This window comes from Brachionichthys hirsutus, chromosome 8, assembly GCF_040956055.1.
Source record: "Brachionichthys hirsutus isolate HB-005 chromosome 8, CSIRO-AGI_Bhir_v1, whole genome shotgun sequence".
NCBI lineage: Eukaryota > Metazoa > Chordata > Actinopteri > Lophiiformes > Brachionichthyidae > Brachionichthys > Brachionichthys hirsutus.
The window spans coordinates 1,032,237-1,048,783 of NC_090904.1; the positions used below are offsets into that span (position 1 = coordinate 1,032,237).

Sequence of the window (16,547 nt, forward strand, 5' to 3'; positions counted from 1 at the left end):
TATTCTCATGTTCGACTGTGAGGTCGAAGGTTTGAGTGACAGAAAGTTGTTTTTATAAAAGTGACTTGCAGCAGCTTTCAGTAAAAGTCTTGGAAAATATTCAGAATAATAATATATTCAGAATAAATATTCAGTTTGCTTACAGAAACCCATAAAAGAAAAGTCCTCTCCCACCTCATGTCAACGTTTACTGAGGTAGCAAAAATTATAAATAAAAGTAAAAGTCACAAAAAACATCATTGACATACTCAGAGTGACCCGAGTTAAAAGTGATCAAATAGTCTATCTGGAATGAAATAAAAAAGTTTGTTTATTCTATGTCATTTTCTTGTTAAATCTCGTGGCATAAGCCTCCGTTGTGTTCAGGATCCTGAATGGAGTAACAGCGGTCCCAGTTGGTTTTATTTAATAACATCTGGCTTTCTGACAACCCATACACAAATAATGTGCATGTGCAGAATTCACCAAATTCCAGTCTGGTTTAAAAAAAAAAAACAGAAGGGCACTTTTCCTTTCCTTTAATACCAGGCTGTGGTCATTTCCATGTCAGGGTAGAAACTACTCAGCCTCACGCTTCCACAGCCGGCAATATACGGTTTGCCTTGTCCAGATGGCATCACTCCAAATAGCACTTGCAAATTTTCTTCTTTTTTTACTGAAATGCACATAGTTTACTTTTGCCTTTAAGAATGATTTCCACCTCTGCTTTGTTGTTTTGCACCTTCACAGAGAAAAATCTTCTTTGCCTTGGAAACAGCGTTTTCAGCTCCCCGTCTCACTGACAGAAGACAGCAGGCCACCGATCGGTGGCTGAAATAGCAGCATGATGGCCGACAAAGGAACCCCTTCAGTCGTCACCTCTTCCTCCACGGCTTTGAGGACCACATCCTTACCGACTTGTCACTGCACAGAAACAGAAACAGGAAGAGGAAGGATGTGTGGCGAGAAAAGGAAATCAAGGGCAACACAACAGCAACACAACATCGGTGAGACAGAACTTCACTTCAAAATAACCCACTGAACATCACAGCAATTGTGTTTGTAGTACATTTCACACATGCATGCATATGCACACGTCAAACTATTTAATTTACACTTTCTTGCACATTCCCACTGTTGTAGTCATGACATCAGAGCAGTGGTCTATCTCCTGGGCAGCATCACGTTTCTCATTAACTACCACAGGTTGGCTGTGCCCTTTGATTGGTCTTGCTAATTTGAGTCAATTTAGTGGTTGCTCTCTAAAAGTACCATCTTAAAGGCAGTTAAATAGCTGCCTTTAAGCATCGATTTGATTCCCAGGAATGTCTTTGCAGCAGGAAATGATTCAAACGAGAAAGTGGTTTAAAAATGAATGGAAGTTTTAAAAGAAGAAGTCAAACTCAGCGGAACAGAAAACTGTGAAAACAGAAAACACAATAAAAAAAAAAAACATGAAGAGAAGCCTGAAAAGAGATCAGGAGTAAACACAAAAATGTAGGTGCCACACAGGTAAAGGGGGGGGGATACAGAGGTGGACATTTTTAAGAGAGTACCAGAGGGAAGAAGGGGTGAGCAGAGAAGGAGCAATCATGGGAGACTGGTGGCTCGGCCCTTGATGGCCAGAACCCGTCGAGGAAGACATGGGGTCAGGCCTGGTATATAGCTCCACAGCTTCACCCTGCAGTCACTGGGACAAGAAGATGGAGGCACACAGGTAAAGGTAAGGCGGGGATAGGAGAGGAGGAGCAGTTGAGAACGAGAAGTGAGAAATGCAGATAAACAGCAGGAGATCATGACTATCAAAGAAGTAATGAAACAGGTACAAAGAGCAGACAGCAAAAGAAGGAGCAGTAATACAAGTAAATGGATTGTATTTTTTATTTATCTTTAATAAAACAATCACTCAACACCAATCTGGAGAGTGCGTTGTAAAGATGTAAACTACTTTATTTCATGGGTCCACGTATTTTATTTGACCACCTTCTCCTCATTTGTTTTTCCCACTATTTGAGATTATTTTGTTCTTCGATGCGTTGTCTTTTCCCACTGGGCCGCTGTAATGCAGGAATTTCCCAGCCTTGGATAAATAAAGCCTGCCAGTCTGTCTAGCCATACAACATCTGAAAACCTCCTCCTGCTGCCTTGACATTGTGCCAACGGGCTTTCGAATTGCAGCGCCTCAGATCCTTTCCAAATTTTAACACGTCTCCTCTGTCAGTTGTGTTTCACACAGCCTCGGAAAACAGCTATCATAAAGCCACTCGCACAAAAGAACGTACTAGACAGATCGCTAATTAACAGTTATAGGCTCGTATCAAATGTCACAGCAAAGAAGAAAAATGTTTCTCGCAAAGCTGAACTGCGTAGCCTGAACCAATTCTGGCATTCAACCAGCACTGAGACGGGTCCCAGCTGATGGACACTTACTGAGACACATTATGAGCATGGGTTTAGTGCAGTCTTTTTTGTCTTACCTGGATGCAGTGAAGATCTGTCTTGAGTTGGCGCATATGGCGTTAATGGGGCTGTCATGACCTCTGACCTCTCCTATGGGGGTGAAGTTGTCTATGTTCCATACCTTCAGCATGCCGCCACGACAGGCGCTCAGCAGCATGGGTCGGCCCGGGACATAGGCCAGAGCGCAGACCCAGTCCTTATGAGCGTTGGGTATCTGCTGTAGGGTTAGAGAGAAATGTACGTAGAAATGACAGCGATGAAACGAAGGGATTACATGAGGACAGCTTTTGCATAACATGAAGGCGGGTCTATGAGTCATTCAGGCCAAATAAAGAGATCTAATGTCTATATGACCTTTAAGATTTCATACAAAATAATGTTCAATCAAACCCTTACTTTAATATTAAAAACTCCCAAGAGTAAAACATTGATACTTTTATCTGGAACTTTATTTTTCATACTTCTAAGGAATGGCAAAATAACCTGATTAAATTGAGATCTTTCTTCTTTTTCTTTTATTTATCACACATTTAAAATAAGCAGAACAGAGTCTGTGGTGATGCAGAGGCGAGCTATTGAAAGAAATTCTGCAAAATATTAACAGCGCTTCAAAATAAATCCCCTGAAAGGTGTTTACACATTAATTTAACCAACCTTTCATCGTTTTTGACTTAATTTATTATTCTGTATCTCTTAATTAACTGGGCTTCAGATTAATTCATCTTTCTGTAATTATGCTATATTTGCTGTTATGTTTATTTGATGAATTTTCAATTAAGCTGTCCAATCAAAATAACCGTCATAATAAGCCATTCCCCAAAATGTTTCCAGCAGGTATCCTGCATAACTTGTTTGCACACAAGGGATAAGCGCCCAAATGATCCAAGGATTGCGACACATCCAGGAACTGACTTCTCTTTCCAAATTCCTGTAGGCATCATTCTGGACCTGCTGCGCCCTTTGTAGCTAGAACACTTGCCCTCCTTCACCAATCACTACTGCTCACAGTCAGGCAAATAATGTTCTCCTGGCATAGGTCTGCCAAACCAAGACTCCGCCATCGGAGTGATCCGTCACGCCGCGGAACACGTTCCCGCTGCTCCAGTATTCAGTCAAGCTGGGATTCACAGCGCTCCATTCAAAAACTGGCATTCTGCTTGGTGATGTAAGACTTGCATGCTGCAGCTCAGCCACAGAAACCCAATCAATCCAGGTCTCTGCGCAGGTTTTTGTGCTGATGCTAATGCTAGAGAAAGTTTGCAACTCAGTTACTGAAAAAAGTTACGTTTCCCCATTCGGTGACTTTCCATGCCACTTTGAGTTGACGTCGTTCCTAAACGCTTTTTATTTAGTAGCACTAACATTTGACTGTGAACTATCTAAAGGACTTATTGCAGATTGGTGCCCTGCTTGAATTGCCGGAGCTCTTCAGAGCGACTTATTGTGACACCAATGCAGGCTGCATGGCGAGGCGGAGGTGGAGGTGGATCTGTGCAGCATCTGCAGTAATGCAGACTCTGCACAGAGCCGAAAGGCAAAGCTCTCTTATTCACCGGTCGAGCTTCGTTCCTACCCTCCCCGATGATCACGAGCTTTGGGTGGTGACCGAAAGAACCAAGAAATGAGCTTCCTCCATAGGAGAGTGGATGGATTTAACAAATCAGTTACGCCCAAACTTGAAGCTGCTTTTGGATCTCAACTCAGAATCCCTAAACTCCAGTGATGAGTAAGAACAAAATGCACTATGGCATATGCATTTCAACAGTCGGACCACAGCAGAACAGCTTGCAGCAGCAATCCAGAGTCTCCTTTAGTATATTCTACTATACCCCAAACCACAATTTGATCCCATTACATAATTAGACAGCGCCTGGGTGTGAGGGGCTGTGAAACGGATTGTGTCAGCTGCTTCATAAATGAAGCTAGAGTCATATGCTGCAGACCACAGCGCTGCCCGGGTTGATTTAACACAGCTGTAGAATGCAAATAATAACGTCTCGTGTTTCTTTTTTCTGTTCAACCGCTAAATACAATTTGTGCATATTGAGCAGAACTTTTTAATTTATTTGCATATTACTGTGCATGCAAATGTGTAATCCATCCACATGGTGCATTATAATGTATTATTAACATATGGAGCAACACACACACCCACACACACACACTGACTTTCCTTTGCCTGCGGCTGCAATGCATGTGGGCTCTCCTAATGTTGACACAGTGCTTTCCTGCCACATTACACCTGACAATTCTCTACTGACTTTCTTCACAGAGCATTTTAGGTAAAGGAAGAGGTGAAGGGCGCCAAGCACCACCTGAATGCTCAACTAGCAGAGAAGCTTCCCACTGTCACAGCAGAGCCAGTGTCAGATAACGAGCACAGTGTCAAGCCGTACAGGGTGTGTGTGGGTGTGTGTGTGTGTGTGTGTGTTGTCACATCATGAGTTTTTGCCATCATCCCATAATAATCTCCAAATGTGTTTTTAGACCAGGTCCATATAGATCAAATGGAAAGACTGGCTTTGCTCGCACGTTGATACGAGAGAAGTCAACAATTTGAATAGAGAACCAGAGCATGTTTCTACCTGCAGCAGCATAACGCCACGAGCAGCCAGGTTCTAATCTTTGATGTGTGAACTCATGAATATTGAGATGAATGTATAAAATCTTTCTGCTGAACTCAAATCTGCTGACTTCACATAGTGAGTAGAGACATCAGCACATGCAACATTCCTTTGAAAATAAGACTCAGACAATGGTACGCCTTCACCCTGTTGAACATGTACAATACTTGAGGCACACACACACTCATACACACCTGAGTGAGTTCTTGCTGCTCCAAGTTCCATTTTTTGATGCCGTTATCTCTCGACCCGCTAAACAGCACATCCCCATGTATAGCCAAACACTCAATGCCGTCATAATGTGGAGGCTCAAAATTGTGAGCTGGGCCTACATTACCCAGAGTTCCTTCTGCCACGTCAAAAACCTAAGGAGAAAGAAGGAAGCGAGAGATTGTAGACTATAGCCCACGTAGAACGCAGAAAGGAGTGCAATGAAGGCCCATCTCTGTCCCACCTTCGAGTGTTTATGCTGAAAAGAAATATGGCAGCGTAACAGTGCGTGATATTAAATAGTGTGGCAGCGTTCCACGATGAAAAGGCATTAAATACAGCACAGCTGTTACATGGTGGATGAATTCATTCTCTGCCCAGAAGGTAAGACGCATGTGTGTGTTACCTTGACATAATGGTCTTTGGAGCCGGTGATTACTTGGTCTTTACCCAGCAGAGTGTGTCCCACTGTCAAACACATGACGGAGCCTATGTGGCCTGTCAGCTTCCCCATTCCTTGCATCCTATGTGCACGTGCACGCACACACACACACACACACACGCAGCAAAAGTGGAAAAACAAAGATCTGTTTCAAGGTGTCAGTTTCACTGAATGAAATCACCTTCCGCCTCAGAGGTAAAGTGAGGCCGCACAGACAGTGATTTCATTGGCAAAGGCACTGAGGGATATTGAACACATTAACTTCTCAATAATTTCATGGGTCTGAGGACCTCAGTGAAAACAGCCTGGCCTATTTGGAAACATAAAACTCACCAGCAGATATGTGTATTAGCCTTTTATATCTGTTCGTTCAGTTATTATTCAGCTGTGTGGTTGATCAACATTTGACGAGTGGATGTACATTGTACGTCTTAATCCGCAGGAATGAATCAATGACAGCATAAAAATTAATACATAGACTATTGAGACGTAAATGGCAATGAATGAATGAATGAATGAATGAATGTACCTATTGAGGTCCCACATGCGAACTGAGTTTCCAGCAGCAGCATAGAGCACAGAGCCTGAAGGGTTGAGGGCGATCTGGTTGATCTGACATTCACCCTGGGCAAAGGTTATTGTGCGGGTGGTGGTACCTGCACACGCGTCACCTGAAACCACCAGCCCAGATGACCTGTGGGGGAGCGGAGAGGAAATGAGAGAGAGAAACAAACTGGGGAAACAGAGACAAGATTAATGTCTCTTCCTTTAACACCGTCACTTCCTCTAATTGTATGTCACTTCTCTGCAACTTGAAGCAGATCACCCAACAGTAAAAACACAAAATTCACACCTGTCACACACATCCTCAAATGTTTTTTGTTCCATCCAAGTCATTAGATAGAAGAAACTTACGTGAGTGTGCGAACACACTTGGCAGAGTCTCGGATGTCCCACACCTTGATGTAGGAGGTGGACACGGAGAAGACCAGGCAGGATTGTGGACAGTATTTGACCGACACCACGTTATTTGGGTGTCCTTTGAGAGTAACAATCTCCTGACCCGTTACCAGATTCCAGACCTTACAGGTGCGATCTAGCGGCAGGAAGGAGGAAAGTTCATGCATATTACCCTCGATTCAAACGATCAGGCGATTCATTCGTTGTGATTTTTGCTATTTGCTGGCATCGGGCGATTAGATAAATACATTTGCCATCCTTTAAATTCTGAGTTCATCCCTTGAAATGTTTTGGGGCAATTTCCAGGTTTAATTGTCCAAAGGAAGTGAGAACCACTGCTCAGTAACAGATATTAGTAAATAATCAATAATTAGTAAATAATCAATAATTTACTCCGAGCAGATTGGCTCATCCTGATGGTTAACATCTATAGCAATGAGAGATCTCCATCTATCAGTATCTAGAATGGCACTCTTTAAAGTAAAATATATTAGTAGATCTACTGTATTAGATGAACGGCATCTATGATGCTCACTATATAACAAGCTGTTTCGGATTTCAGCCATGACAACGTTTGTTACCTGATCACGCGGATTGCTTTAGTACAGCAGCAGCTGCAGTACAGTCAGTATAGCGTAGAACACTTCTCTCATTGGCATTAATACCTTTAGATCCAGTGAAGAGCAGCTCATCTGTAGCCTCCACACACAAGACGGGCTTCGAATGGCCCTCGGCTACAGAAACGCACTGGAGGGGTGCTGTTCGACCCCCTTTTACTCCCCCAGTGGGATTGATCACACCCCTAGAGATCAGACACGCATATGTCACACTTGCTTCAGTATAACTCAGCAAGACTGATTTATTTTTACACATTTACAAATGTATGCAGTCAGTCACACGCATGCACGTGATCACACCAATGTTCTTTCCTTTGCACAGAGAAAATACAAACCCATGCTGGATTCATTCAGATGATGCAGCGCTAAAATACTATGCATATGAAATAACACGCTTACACACCCACAATTAGCTGTTGGTTTTCCCAGCCCTCCCTCCTTCCTTTATGTGGCAGCAGTCTAATTAAGTCACTATAATAGAAGGAGCTGCTTTCCTATTCAACTTGTTCTGTCTCTCCTCTCACACACAAACAGTCACTTAATTTTTCTAACTGAAGAAAGAACCGTGTTCCAGTGACTGGCCGGAGTGCCTGGAGAACAATCAGCAGAGTGAGACAGAATGTACAGAGGGTGAGAAGAAGTGGGAGACATGTGGGGAAATTGGTCCCTGGTGGGCTCTCTAATAACACGAGTGGTCGTGTCCATGTGTGTGAAAAAGAATACTAGAGAGTTAAACAGGGAGAATGTGAAGAGGAAAAGAGAAAGAAAGGGGAAAGATTTCTGCATCGCGTAAGCAAATCACAGAGGTGTGCTTAACGAACGAAACACACAAACAAAACTACACGTCAAAAACAAAAAAAATTAACACTTATACCTTCTGCCATAGCTTATCCTTACAATGCACAAAAATGCCGTCAGTCAACAGCTAACAGTAAAATGATGCATGCAAAACAAAAGATGAGCGACTTGCACAAAATAAGCTCTAAAAAAATCACAGACCAGAAAACCAACCTCACAGCAGCAAGCAACTCAAAAATAAACCACAATGCAATGTCCCGAGACGTCTTCAGGGCCACATGCATCATCTCTTCTCCGTAAGGCAGGTGGGCGCTTATACGCAGTTCAGCATCTCTACAGGCAATTATCTTTTAGGGCCCATAGAAAACCTCTGCAGAGCTACAAATCCTGCCTATGATGGAAAAATAAGACAATCTGCCCCACCCAGCATTGTTCTATTTCTCTCATGGAAAGGATATAACAGTTAATGATTTCTAACAGATGACAAATAAAGGGGAGGAATCTTTTAAAAAAGTAGTAGAAGTAGGATTTGAGTAGCAGATCCATTTTAATGAATAGTAGCACTAGTATTAACAACAAGAAGTAGTGGTTCAATATTTATAAAAACTTCTATACTTACTGTCACAAATGTCTTTGTATACCATCATCAAACTATTATTCAGAATATTTCCTTTATAATTCCTCTTTTGTTTTTGTCTTTAAGGACAAGATATTGTGATCACGATAAATACAGCAATCTACTTCTTAAAGTACTGCAACTGTCTGAGTAACAGAGTTTTCCCGTTCTATCGAGTGTGGAAGATCTTAGGGCTGCTGCGCTGTGCACAATGTGGAGACTGCTGGCAGATGTTTCAGGGCCAAACACTGTGAGACTAATGAAACCATAAAATGTGTATATTTGTTATCTTTAAAAAGACTATTGATCAAAACATCAGGTAGTTACTACATTTATATGATGTTTATCTAAATTTGCACATTTTCTTATTTCCTATTTATTTGTCTGCAGTCTCTGTCAAAGTAGTGATGCTCATTCGTCTCATGTGCGAGCAGCACCACAAAGAAGCGCAACACCACGCATGTGTGAAAGGCCAGTGGGTGAAGAAATCCGTGTGGTTAAAACATGCACCACAGACGCCTCACCCACCGAGGAGGAAAGGGAGGTGGAGGAAAGGCTGCACAAGGGCACTGACCACGGGTGAGACGAGATTACACCAGGTGAGTCAACAGGAAAATGGGGAAAACAGAGTGTGGCAAACACAGTTCCTCTACCTGAGCACCTCAGAGAGCGAGGAGTCGCTGTCATCCGACCTAGAGGCAGAAGAGGAGTGGGAAAGGGGAAGATTGGGAGGAAGAGGAAAGGGTTAACCACAGAAAGGAGAGCGAGGATGGTTGCTGGCAAAAGGGTTAAAAGGAGGAGTGACTGCAGAAAGGGTTTTAGACAGGACACAGCGACAGACAGACAGGAACGCTCAGTCAAGCAATGAAGCGTGTCCGACTCGTCTGAAGTGACCACTGAACAGGCTGCATTGCTCGGCCACTGCCTCCATGTTTACAGCGGTAAAACATGTTTGCTGTATAGCCACACCCACAAACAGCACCGACCGGCTGGTTTCGTGGCTAACATTAAAGGTATGGGGGGGGGGGGTAGTTTGACATTCTGGGAAACACACCTATTTGCACTTTTGGCGAGGCTGCTTTGTGTGGAACAACGCAATATAAGTGTTATTATATTGTAAATATTTAATAGCCGAAGGGCTGTCACTGAGAGTCTGTGCTTTATACTCATAATAAAATGAAAAAAACAGGCTCTGATGATAGAAATTCCTCTCCTTCGTGTATTTACTGCAGGCCAGGGTGGCGATTAGCGTAGTAATATCCGCCTTTGACAGACGCGACACAAAATCCTTTATGAATACGTTGATTTCAACGATCGAAGGTCCAGAGCCTATTGATCCAAAAGAAGACGGGGAAACATTGATCAAAACCGATCTTCCGCATTTTAAGGCGCGTTTCAAATCTGTGTCAAGTGCTTGACCCCAGTTTCACCGGCAACAATTCCATCGTAATATCAATCAGCACAAAACAGAAACTGAATTCATGCATGCAGACAAAATCATAGAAGTGACATTTTGAAGTTGAATAGGCTTTGTGAACTTACAAAGATGAACGCTGTCCCCACATAACAGACAGCCTCTCATTTGATGTGCAATTAAGCAGAATTCATAGAGACGACTAACGCCGCCTTTTTAATTCTTCAATAAATTAGGTTCACTTAACTTTGGGCTCGTGCTTGTGATGATTAATTAAGTGTCAGCTCAGGTCAGCGTCAGTAATGTTTAGACAATGAAGCCCAACAAAATCAAAAAAGCTCATTTATGAGTCTTTGATTAAAAAAGTTCACTTCAGTGCATGCATGCATTCCTGACAAAATGAGAGTGCCAATGATCAAATGATAAAAATAACTTAAATAACCATCAATTGTGACGATACATGAATGGAAATGCCGAACAGCATTTCTTTCTCCTCGACTTGAGGGTTTCTCTTATCAGCTCTCAGTTCAAAATGGCCAACAAGTCCTGCATAGGAAGCTGAGACGAACCAACTCGCTTACCTTCCCTCGCTCTAGATAACGAGCACCCACAGGATTTTAAATACCCTCAACAAGACGGACAACGCCCTGAAGAATCTCAGAGCATCCCTGCTAAGAATTGGGATTAATGAAGATTTCAGAGCCGAGGCAAACACTGACTCAAATTATCTGATGGAATTTGTCAGAATGGAAAAGTTGGAATTGATGATGAGCACGGAGGGAAAAGGCGGATTATCCATTCCAGTCTTGGTGACTTCGTAGCATCTCATACAGCATCTACATTCTGATGTAGCTGGACGACCGGTACACACTTTACACAGAGATGGGCAATTTACATTTTATTTTGTAGATATGATTAAACAAAAAACAAATACAGAAATACAGACCAATCCGGCACAGCCAGCCTGAAAGATTACCATAAATTAAATCACATTATTCAATAACATTCAACATTATGAGATAAGATTTATTACAGCGCTGCTACATTAGACTAGATTAGATTTTAAAAGCTGATTTCTCTCTCCATCATTGTCATGGGCAGAAGACACCACAGCTTGGTTTTGTTTTCAACCACAACTGCAAGCTTGCAGCACATTCCCTGCTGGTTTGCATTTCCTTCCTGGTAACTCCTATACATGGATGAGAAACACCTTGCTGCTGGTGTCGTTAAACGCAGCTCTGAGTCGTCTGCGGCTGTATTTGTTTGACTTCATCTCACTGTATGTCTGTGAATGTCTGCACAAGCTGCTGCTACATTAATTCCATGTTAGAATCTTTTTATCCGAGCGGGTGATTCATTTGAAGATAGGCCGCTACAATAGAAAATCCACACAGGTACAACTACTCCCAGGACAAAAGTACTTTTCTCTCAAAAGGTGTGAACCCATCGACCGGCAGGGAAGAAAAGCAAGGAAAGAATGGTTCCCAGTAAAAGTGAGATTGAATGGATAAGATGAGTGTGGGAGACGAAAAGGACTAAAACAGTGTGTGTGTGTGTGTGTGTGTGTGTACGTGAGAGAGCGTACTCACTTGTCCAGCGCAGAGCCTTGGGTTTGGTTACTGGTGAGCCTTGAAAAGACATTACGGTCATTCCTGGCCCTCAGGGGAGGGGAGGACGGGGGAGTGTAACCATCGGTGGGCCTGATGAAGAGGAGGAGGTTGCAGAAAGTTAAGAAAAGAGAAAGACCAAAAGACTGACATGAAAATCATTTACTCAAAAAATGTGATTATCACAATGCATGTACCTGTACGCACGGTCGTAAGACTTCCTCCTGGTTATGGGAGAAGTATCGTAACCCCGGGACTGCCTGGGACTGAGACGCACACACACGCACACACACACACAGAAATCGAGCTACGATAAGCTTTAGATGAGGTCAAAGAAAGATGATACACATCTAAGGCTGAGTTGGGGATCAACTCGTTGGTTTTATTCAGATTGCCAACATTTCTATCAGACTAAAGTATCTAGAAAGCTCATTTCTTTTGAACTTCAGTCAACTTATCACATTGACGTATGTCCGATCTTCATTTCTCATTTTGAGTTTTAATGTGACGATGAAAAAACACTGTTATGTTTGACCCTTCCCCCCCAAAAAAGTTTGGGAAGCACTAGAGGTGCAAACACAATGCTCTAAAACCAGAGCCAATGGAAGTACTATAGTTAATGTCATTAATCATTACAGATCATATAGAAGCTTCAAACATTCTCATTTCCCAGAAACTGTGAAAGGATCCGTCTTTCACTCGCTTCACCTCCAGATTCACTTACAAAGTGTGTCCCCTGACAGGCAGGCTGATTGTGCGGGACACCAGGTCTCGGTGGTAGGGGTCTCGCAGAGCCAGGCTGAGTCCCAGACTTGCCGTTGCCAGGCTCAGGCCGTCCTCCTGGATGTCTGTCAGTGAGGCCAGAGACTTGGTGATGTGTTGCTGCTTGCTTCCTGATGCGGGGTCCAGGACAGGACCCAGATACTCCGCTGAGACTGCCTTCATCTGAGCGGACAGACGAGGCTCCATCTGGAAAAAACATGCGCACCATTTGAAGCAGAAGGAAGACAATGAGATAGGAGAATCTGAAACATGGCATAAAGATTAAGAATTAATCAAATGAAAGCCAAAGAGGAAAGCAACGTACAACCTGAAAATATCGTTCAGCAGGGTGATTTATAGAAGATATAGAGAGAGAGAAAACGCGCTGAAAAGAATTACCAGGTCAAACAAAGGCTGGATAGAAAAACCAATGACAAAGACATTAAAGGAATAGTGACTAGCCCATTAACAAGAGTATAAATGGGATTAACACAGAATATTAAACCAAGATTCATGAACGTTTGAAGGCTTTTACTGCCATCTGATGGTTCAAGCAAGTACAACACCCACTCTGACAGAATGGTGTGTTCTGACATCAGAGATTATAGAACGGGTCTAGAAACAATCACTCAAGAAAAAAAAACAAGAACCAACAAAATACAACCGAGTTCAGAAAGAAGCAGCAGCACCTGATGAGAAGTGAAGCCATCTTAGCATCTACCTCAACATCCAGGCTCGAGTCTATCCTCTGCAGAACCACTAATAAATACACATCAATACACATCACTTTACCTTCGTTCTGAAATCATCTTGACTATTGGATTCTTTCATTTGATATACGCTGCAGGAAAAGAGGATGTGAGCATTAGGCATATAAACACATAAACATACACACATACATTCCAGAACAGAATTTTGCAGGAAATATGAACAATCGGGTGAAAGGAGGGCGACGTGGCATGTTACGCACGGAGGGTGAGCAGACTGCAGCCTCACCTGCTGTCAGAGGCTTGGCTGAACTCAGACGGCTCCTCGTCTGTGCTGGCGTAACCATTTTCTGGAAGCACCACAGAGATACACAACCTGTCAGCTCCCTGAACAGTACAGCCGCTGCCACGCCAAGCGACAATAAAGACAGAGAACCTGGACAGCAACATGCAGCACGAAGTCTTCAAACTGTTGACACAGATGAAAAAGGCAACTCACCCTGTTGTACATTGTGAATAAGAGCCTGGAGCTCAGGGATGTATTCTGCTTTTTCTCGCAGGGCATCCAGGATGATGTGATTGTGAGACGAGCCAATCACATCCGTCTGCCTCAGCTGACCCTCCAGCAGTCTGACCTGAGCCTCCTTCTGAACCACCTGTAAACTCTGCATGCACACACACAATAAAATAGTTCTGAAGGACAATTATTTTTGGGTTGTATGAATAAAGACGCCACTGGCATCATCCTGCAGTACACTGAAAGACCACTAGATGGCACTGTGTCCGAAGACAGCCACACTTGCACTTCAAAGCAGAGTTCAGGCCATTGCAATGTCAACTAAAACACACAGGACACAAGAACACACGCCTCTGCCAAAGGCATTGTCATTACGACGTGCACGATAAGAAAACAGTTTCCACGCTTTGTCACAACAAGGTGTGCTACGAAAAACTTAGAACCCCACCTTGCTTTACTCAGGTCTGCCTCATGCAATATAAAGTGATACTCCTAGGGTTTGGAATACTGTGTTCATCATCAGTAGTTACAGAGTAATGAGAAATATGATGCAGCAATAAAAATCCATTTCTAGCCAAAGGTCTGACAGCGCTAGTGGATTTAAAGTTCCACACACCTGAGGGCAAAGCTAAACTCACCTTGTCTATAGACGCCTTCAGGAAGTGATCCAGCAAATGGCGAGCTTCAGCCAGAGAGCAGGAGCTGATCACCACGGAGGTGTCCACAGAGTCTAGCTCGTCCTGCAGGAAAACCAAAAGCATGCCTTACATCTGGAGAGAACGCATCGCCGTCCCGAACGCGAGCGCGTGCACGTGCTCGCACCTTGGTCTCTTCTATCTGTACAATGGTGGCCTGGCAGTCAGACAGGCTGTCATTGATGTAGTCGATATTTGCATTGAGCACTTCAATCTCCTCATTAATTTCCTGAAGGAGGCGGTCCTCTGCCTCTGGCCCCTCCCCATCTGCCATTAGCACCTCCCTTTTGTGCGACAGCGACTCCTGCTGGACAGTCAGCTCTTCTCGTTTCTAGCTCGGCAAAAACGCAAAGCAAAAAAACAGACGCATTAAGCTTTGATATGGAAAATAAGAGATATAAGAGGCATCCAACATAAAACGATTGTCATAGCCTTTTAGAAAATGGATATTATCAATCTAATTGTAATTCATGATTTATTGGACTACAATATTTTCTAGATGCAAAGGCCATTGGAAATTAAAATAGTTGACTCTAATACAAACACTTAGAATCTGCATCCTAAAGGTCATGCTTTTAATTCTGATAATTCAGTTACTTTTTCTCATGCATTGCCGGAGGAGATCTTAAGATCTTAAAAGTGAGCACCCGATGAAAAAGAGAGCTTCACTCACTTTGAGCTGAAATGTGCAAAATGTGAAGTCAACCAAAAAAGTCAGAATGAAAAACTAAACTAAAACCAAGACCTCCTCTCAAGTGATATCGAATCCAAGTGTAACCCCCAACAGACCACTTCAAACACTGTAGCTTGACCACAACCTAAAAACGTGACTGCTGGTCCCACCTTGATTAAGCGATCCATGTCGGCTTCCACGTTAGCGATTGTCATTCTCTGCATGACAATGTCCGTAATGCGACGCTCCAGGGCCTGCCACTTCTGACGCGCAGACTTGGAGAAACTGCTGGCCCTGCCTGCCGCTCCAGCGCTGCCTAGACCTGCTGGCTTACGCTGCAACTTCTTCCTGCTGCTGGCAGGAGAGGAGAGGAGAAGAAAAATGGGTCCTATTTTGAGTCACTATATCCTCTCAGTAGTTCTTATAATGCGCACATGAAAGGAATCTGATACCAACAAGCTCATTTAGTGCCTAATGCATGAATCTAAACCACCAATCAGAGCCAGGGGGCGTGTCAATATTTTGTGCATCCTATGGACAGCGCCCCACATGCTCATCTTCAGCCCCTCCCCTTGGCTCTGATTAGTGGATTAGATTCAGGCAGGTGGATTCCTGCTTATTAGGCATCTATTTTGAAGAAGATTAAGATGAATATAAATTACGGGCGACTAACTTTCACACCGTGCGATTACTTTTACTTACTTTTCACACAAATATTGATTACAGCTGCTTCAGAAATTCCGTTAACATGAATGCGTGTGGAGTCGAGAGTTGAGTTGACTAAATCTTACCCAATGACCCTGGTTCCATCCAAGCTCCCTTCGCTCTCTCCCAAGTACCCAAACGCATTGTTTTTGTTGTTCCACCGTCTCACCAGCCCGCTCACAATCCTTCCGGTCTCGGGTTCAGAGCTGCTTGCAGTAGTACTGGTTGATAACTCGGCTCCAGAGTCCGTAACTTGAGGGGTCTGGTTCCAGCGTGCCACACGCCCGGCTACACGCTCCGACATGGGCTTGGCCAGGCGCCGCAGGGCAGACACCTCCTGGGTCTTCCTGCGCAGCACCAGTTCCTGCTGCCGCTTCTGAGACTCCAGAGCCCGGATCTGGTACTGAAGGAAAGGACGGATATGTTTGTTTTCCATCATTTATAAGGACTTCCTTTATGTATTTACAGTTTTGATCATGAAAAGAAAACCCTTCATGACAGGATTATGAATAAGTCCTTAAATAAATAATGGTGAAATGACAAACATGTTGGCTTTAATCCAGCAGATTCATTGAAACCATTGATCCTACTGATGGTTTTATTTCTGCAGGCGTCATTAGAGGTAACTTAAACGTGTCATGCAGCCTGACCTCCTGTCGTCGCTGCTCCTTCTTGAGCTGGGCGATCTCACGGTTCCTTTTTGCCTCCGCCATTCTCCTCCTCTGCTGCTCCTCCTTCATCTGCTTCATTAGCGTCACCTG

General features: G+C 43.5%; 1 protein-coding gene across 1 annotated transcript in view; it reads right to left on the minus strand.

The window, feature by feature from the left end:
* Positions 1-1,569: 1,569 nt before the first annotated feature.
* The window catches only part of kif21b (kinesin family member 21B), a 30,478-nt gene continuing 15,500 nt past the window's right edge, over positions 1,570-16,547 (minus strand). Inside the window, exons 16-34 of the mRNA XM_068742196.1 lie at positions 16,437-16,544; positions 15,873-16,189; positions 15,252-15,435; positions 14,536-14,739; positions 14,352-14,453; positions 13,696-13,861; positions 13,486-13,546; positions 13,282-13,330; positions 12,452-12,696; positions 11,925-11,993; positions 11,710-11,820; positions 9,360-9,398; positions 7,341-7,477; positions 6,631-6,811; positions 6,245-6,409; positions 5,680-5,797; positions 5,258-5,428; positions 2,457-2,656; positions 1,570-1,669 (exon numbers count right to left, since the gene is read on the minus strand). Of these exons, the coding sequence (XP_068598297.1) occupies positions 1,570-1,669; positions 2,457-2,656; positions 5,258-5,428; positions 5,680-5,797; positions 6,245-6,409; positions 6,631-6,811; positions 7,341-7,477; positions 9,360-9,398; positions 11,710-11,820; positions 11,925-11,993; positions 12,452-12,696; positions 13,282-13,330; positions 13,486-13,546; positions 13,696-13,861; positions 14,352-14,453; positions 14,536-14,739; positions 15,252-15,435; positions 15,873-16,189; positions 16,437-16,544 (2,727 nt within the window). The remainder of the gene's footprint in view (positions 1,670-2,456; positions 2,657-5,257; positions 5,429-5,679; positions 5,798-6,244; positions 6,410-6,630; positions 6,812-7,340; positions 7,478-9,359; positions 9,399-11,709; positions 11,821-11,924; positions 11,994-12,451; positions 12,697-13,281; positions 13,331-13,485; positions 13,547-13,695; positions 13,862-14,351; positions 14,454-14,535; positions 14,740-15,251; positions 15,436-15,872; positions 16,190-16,436; positions 16,545-16,547) is intronic.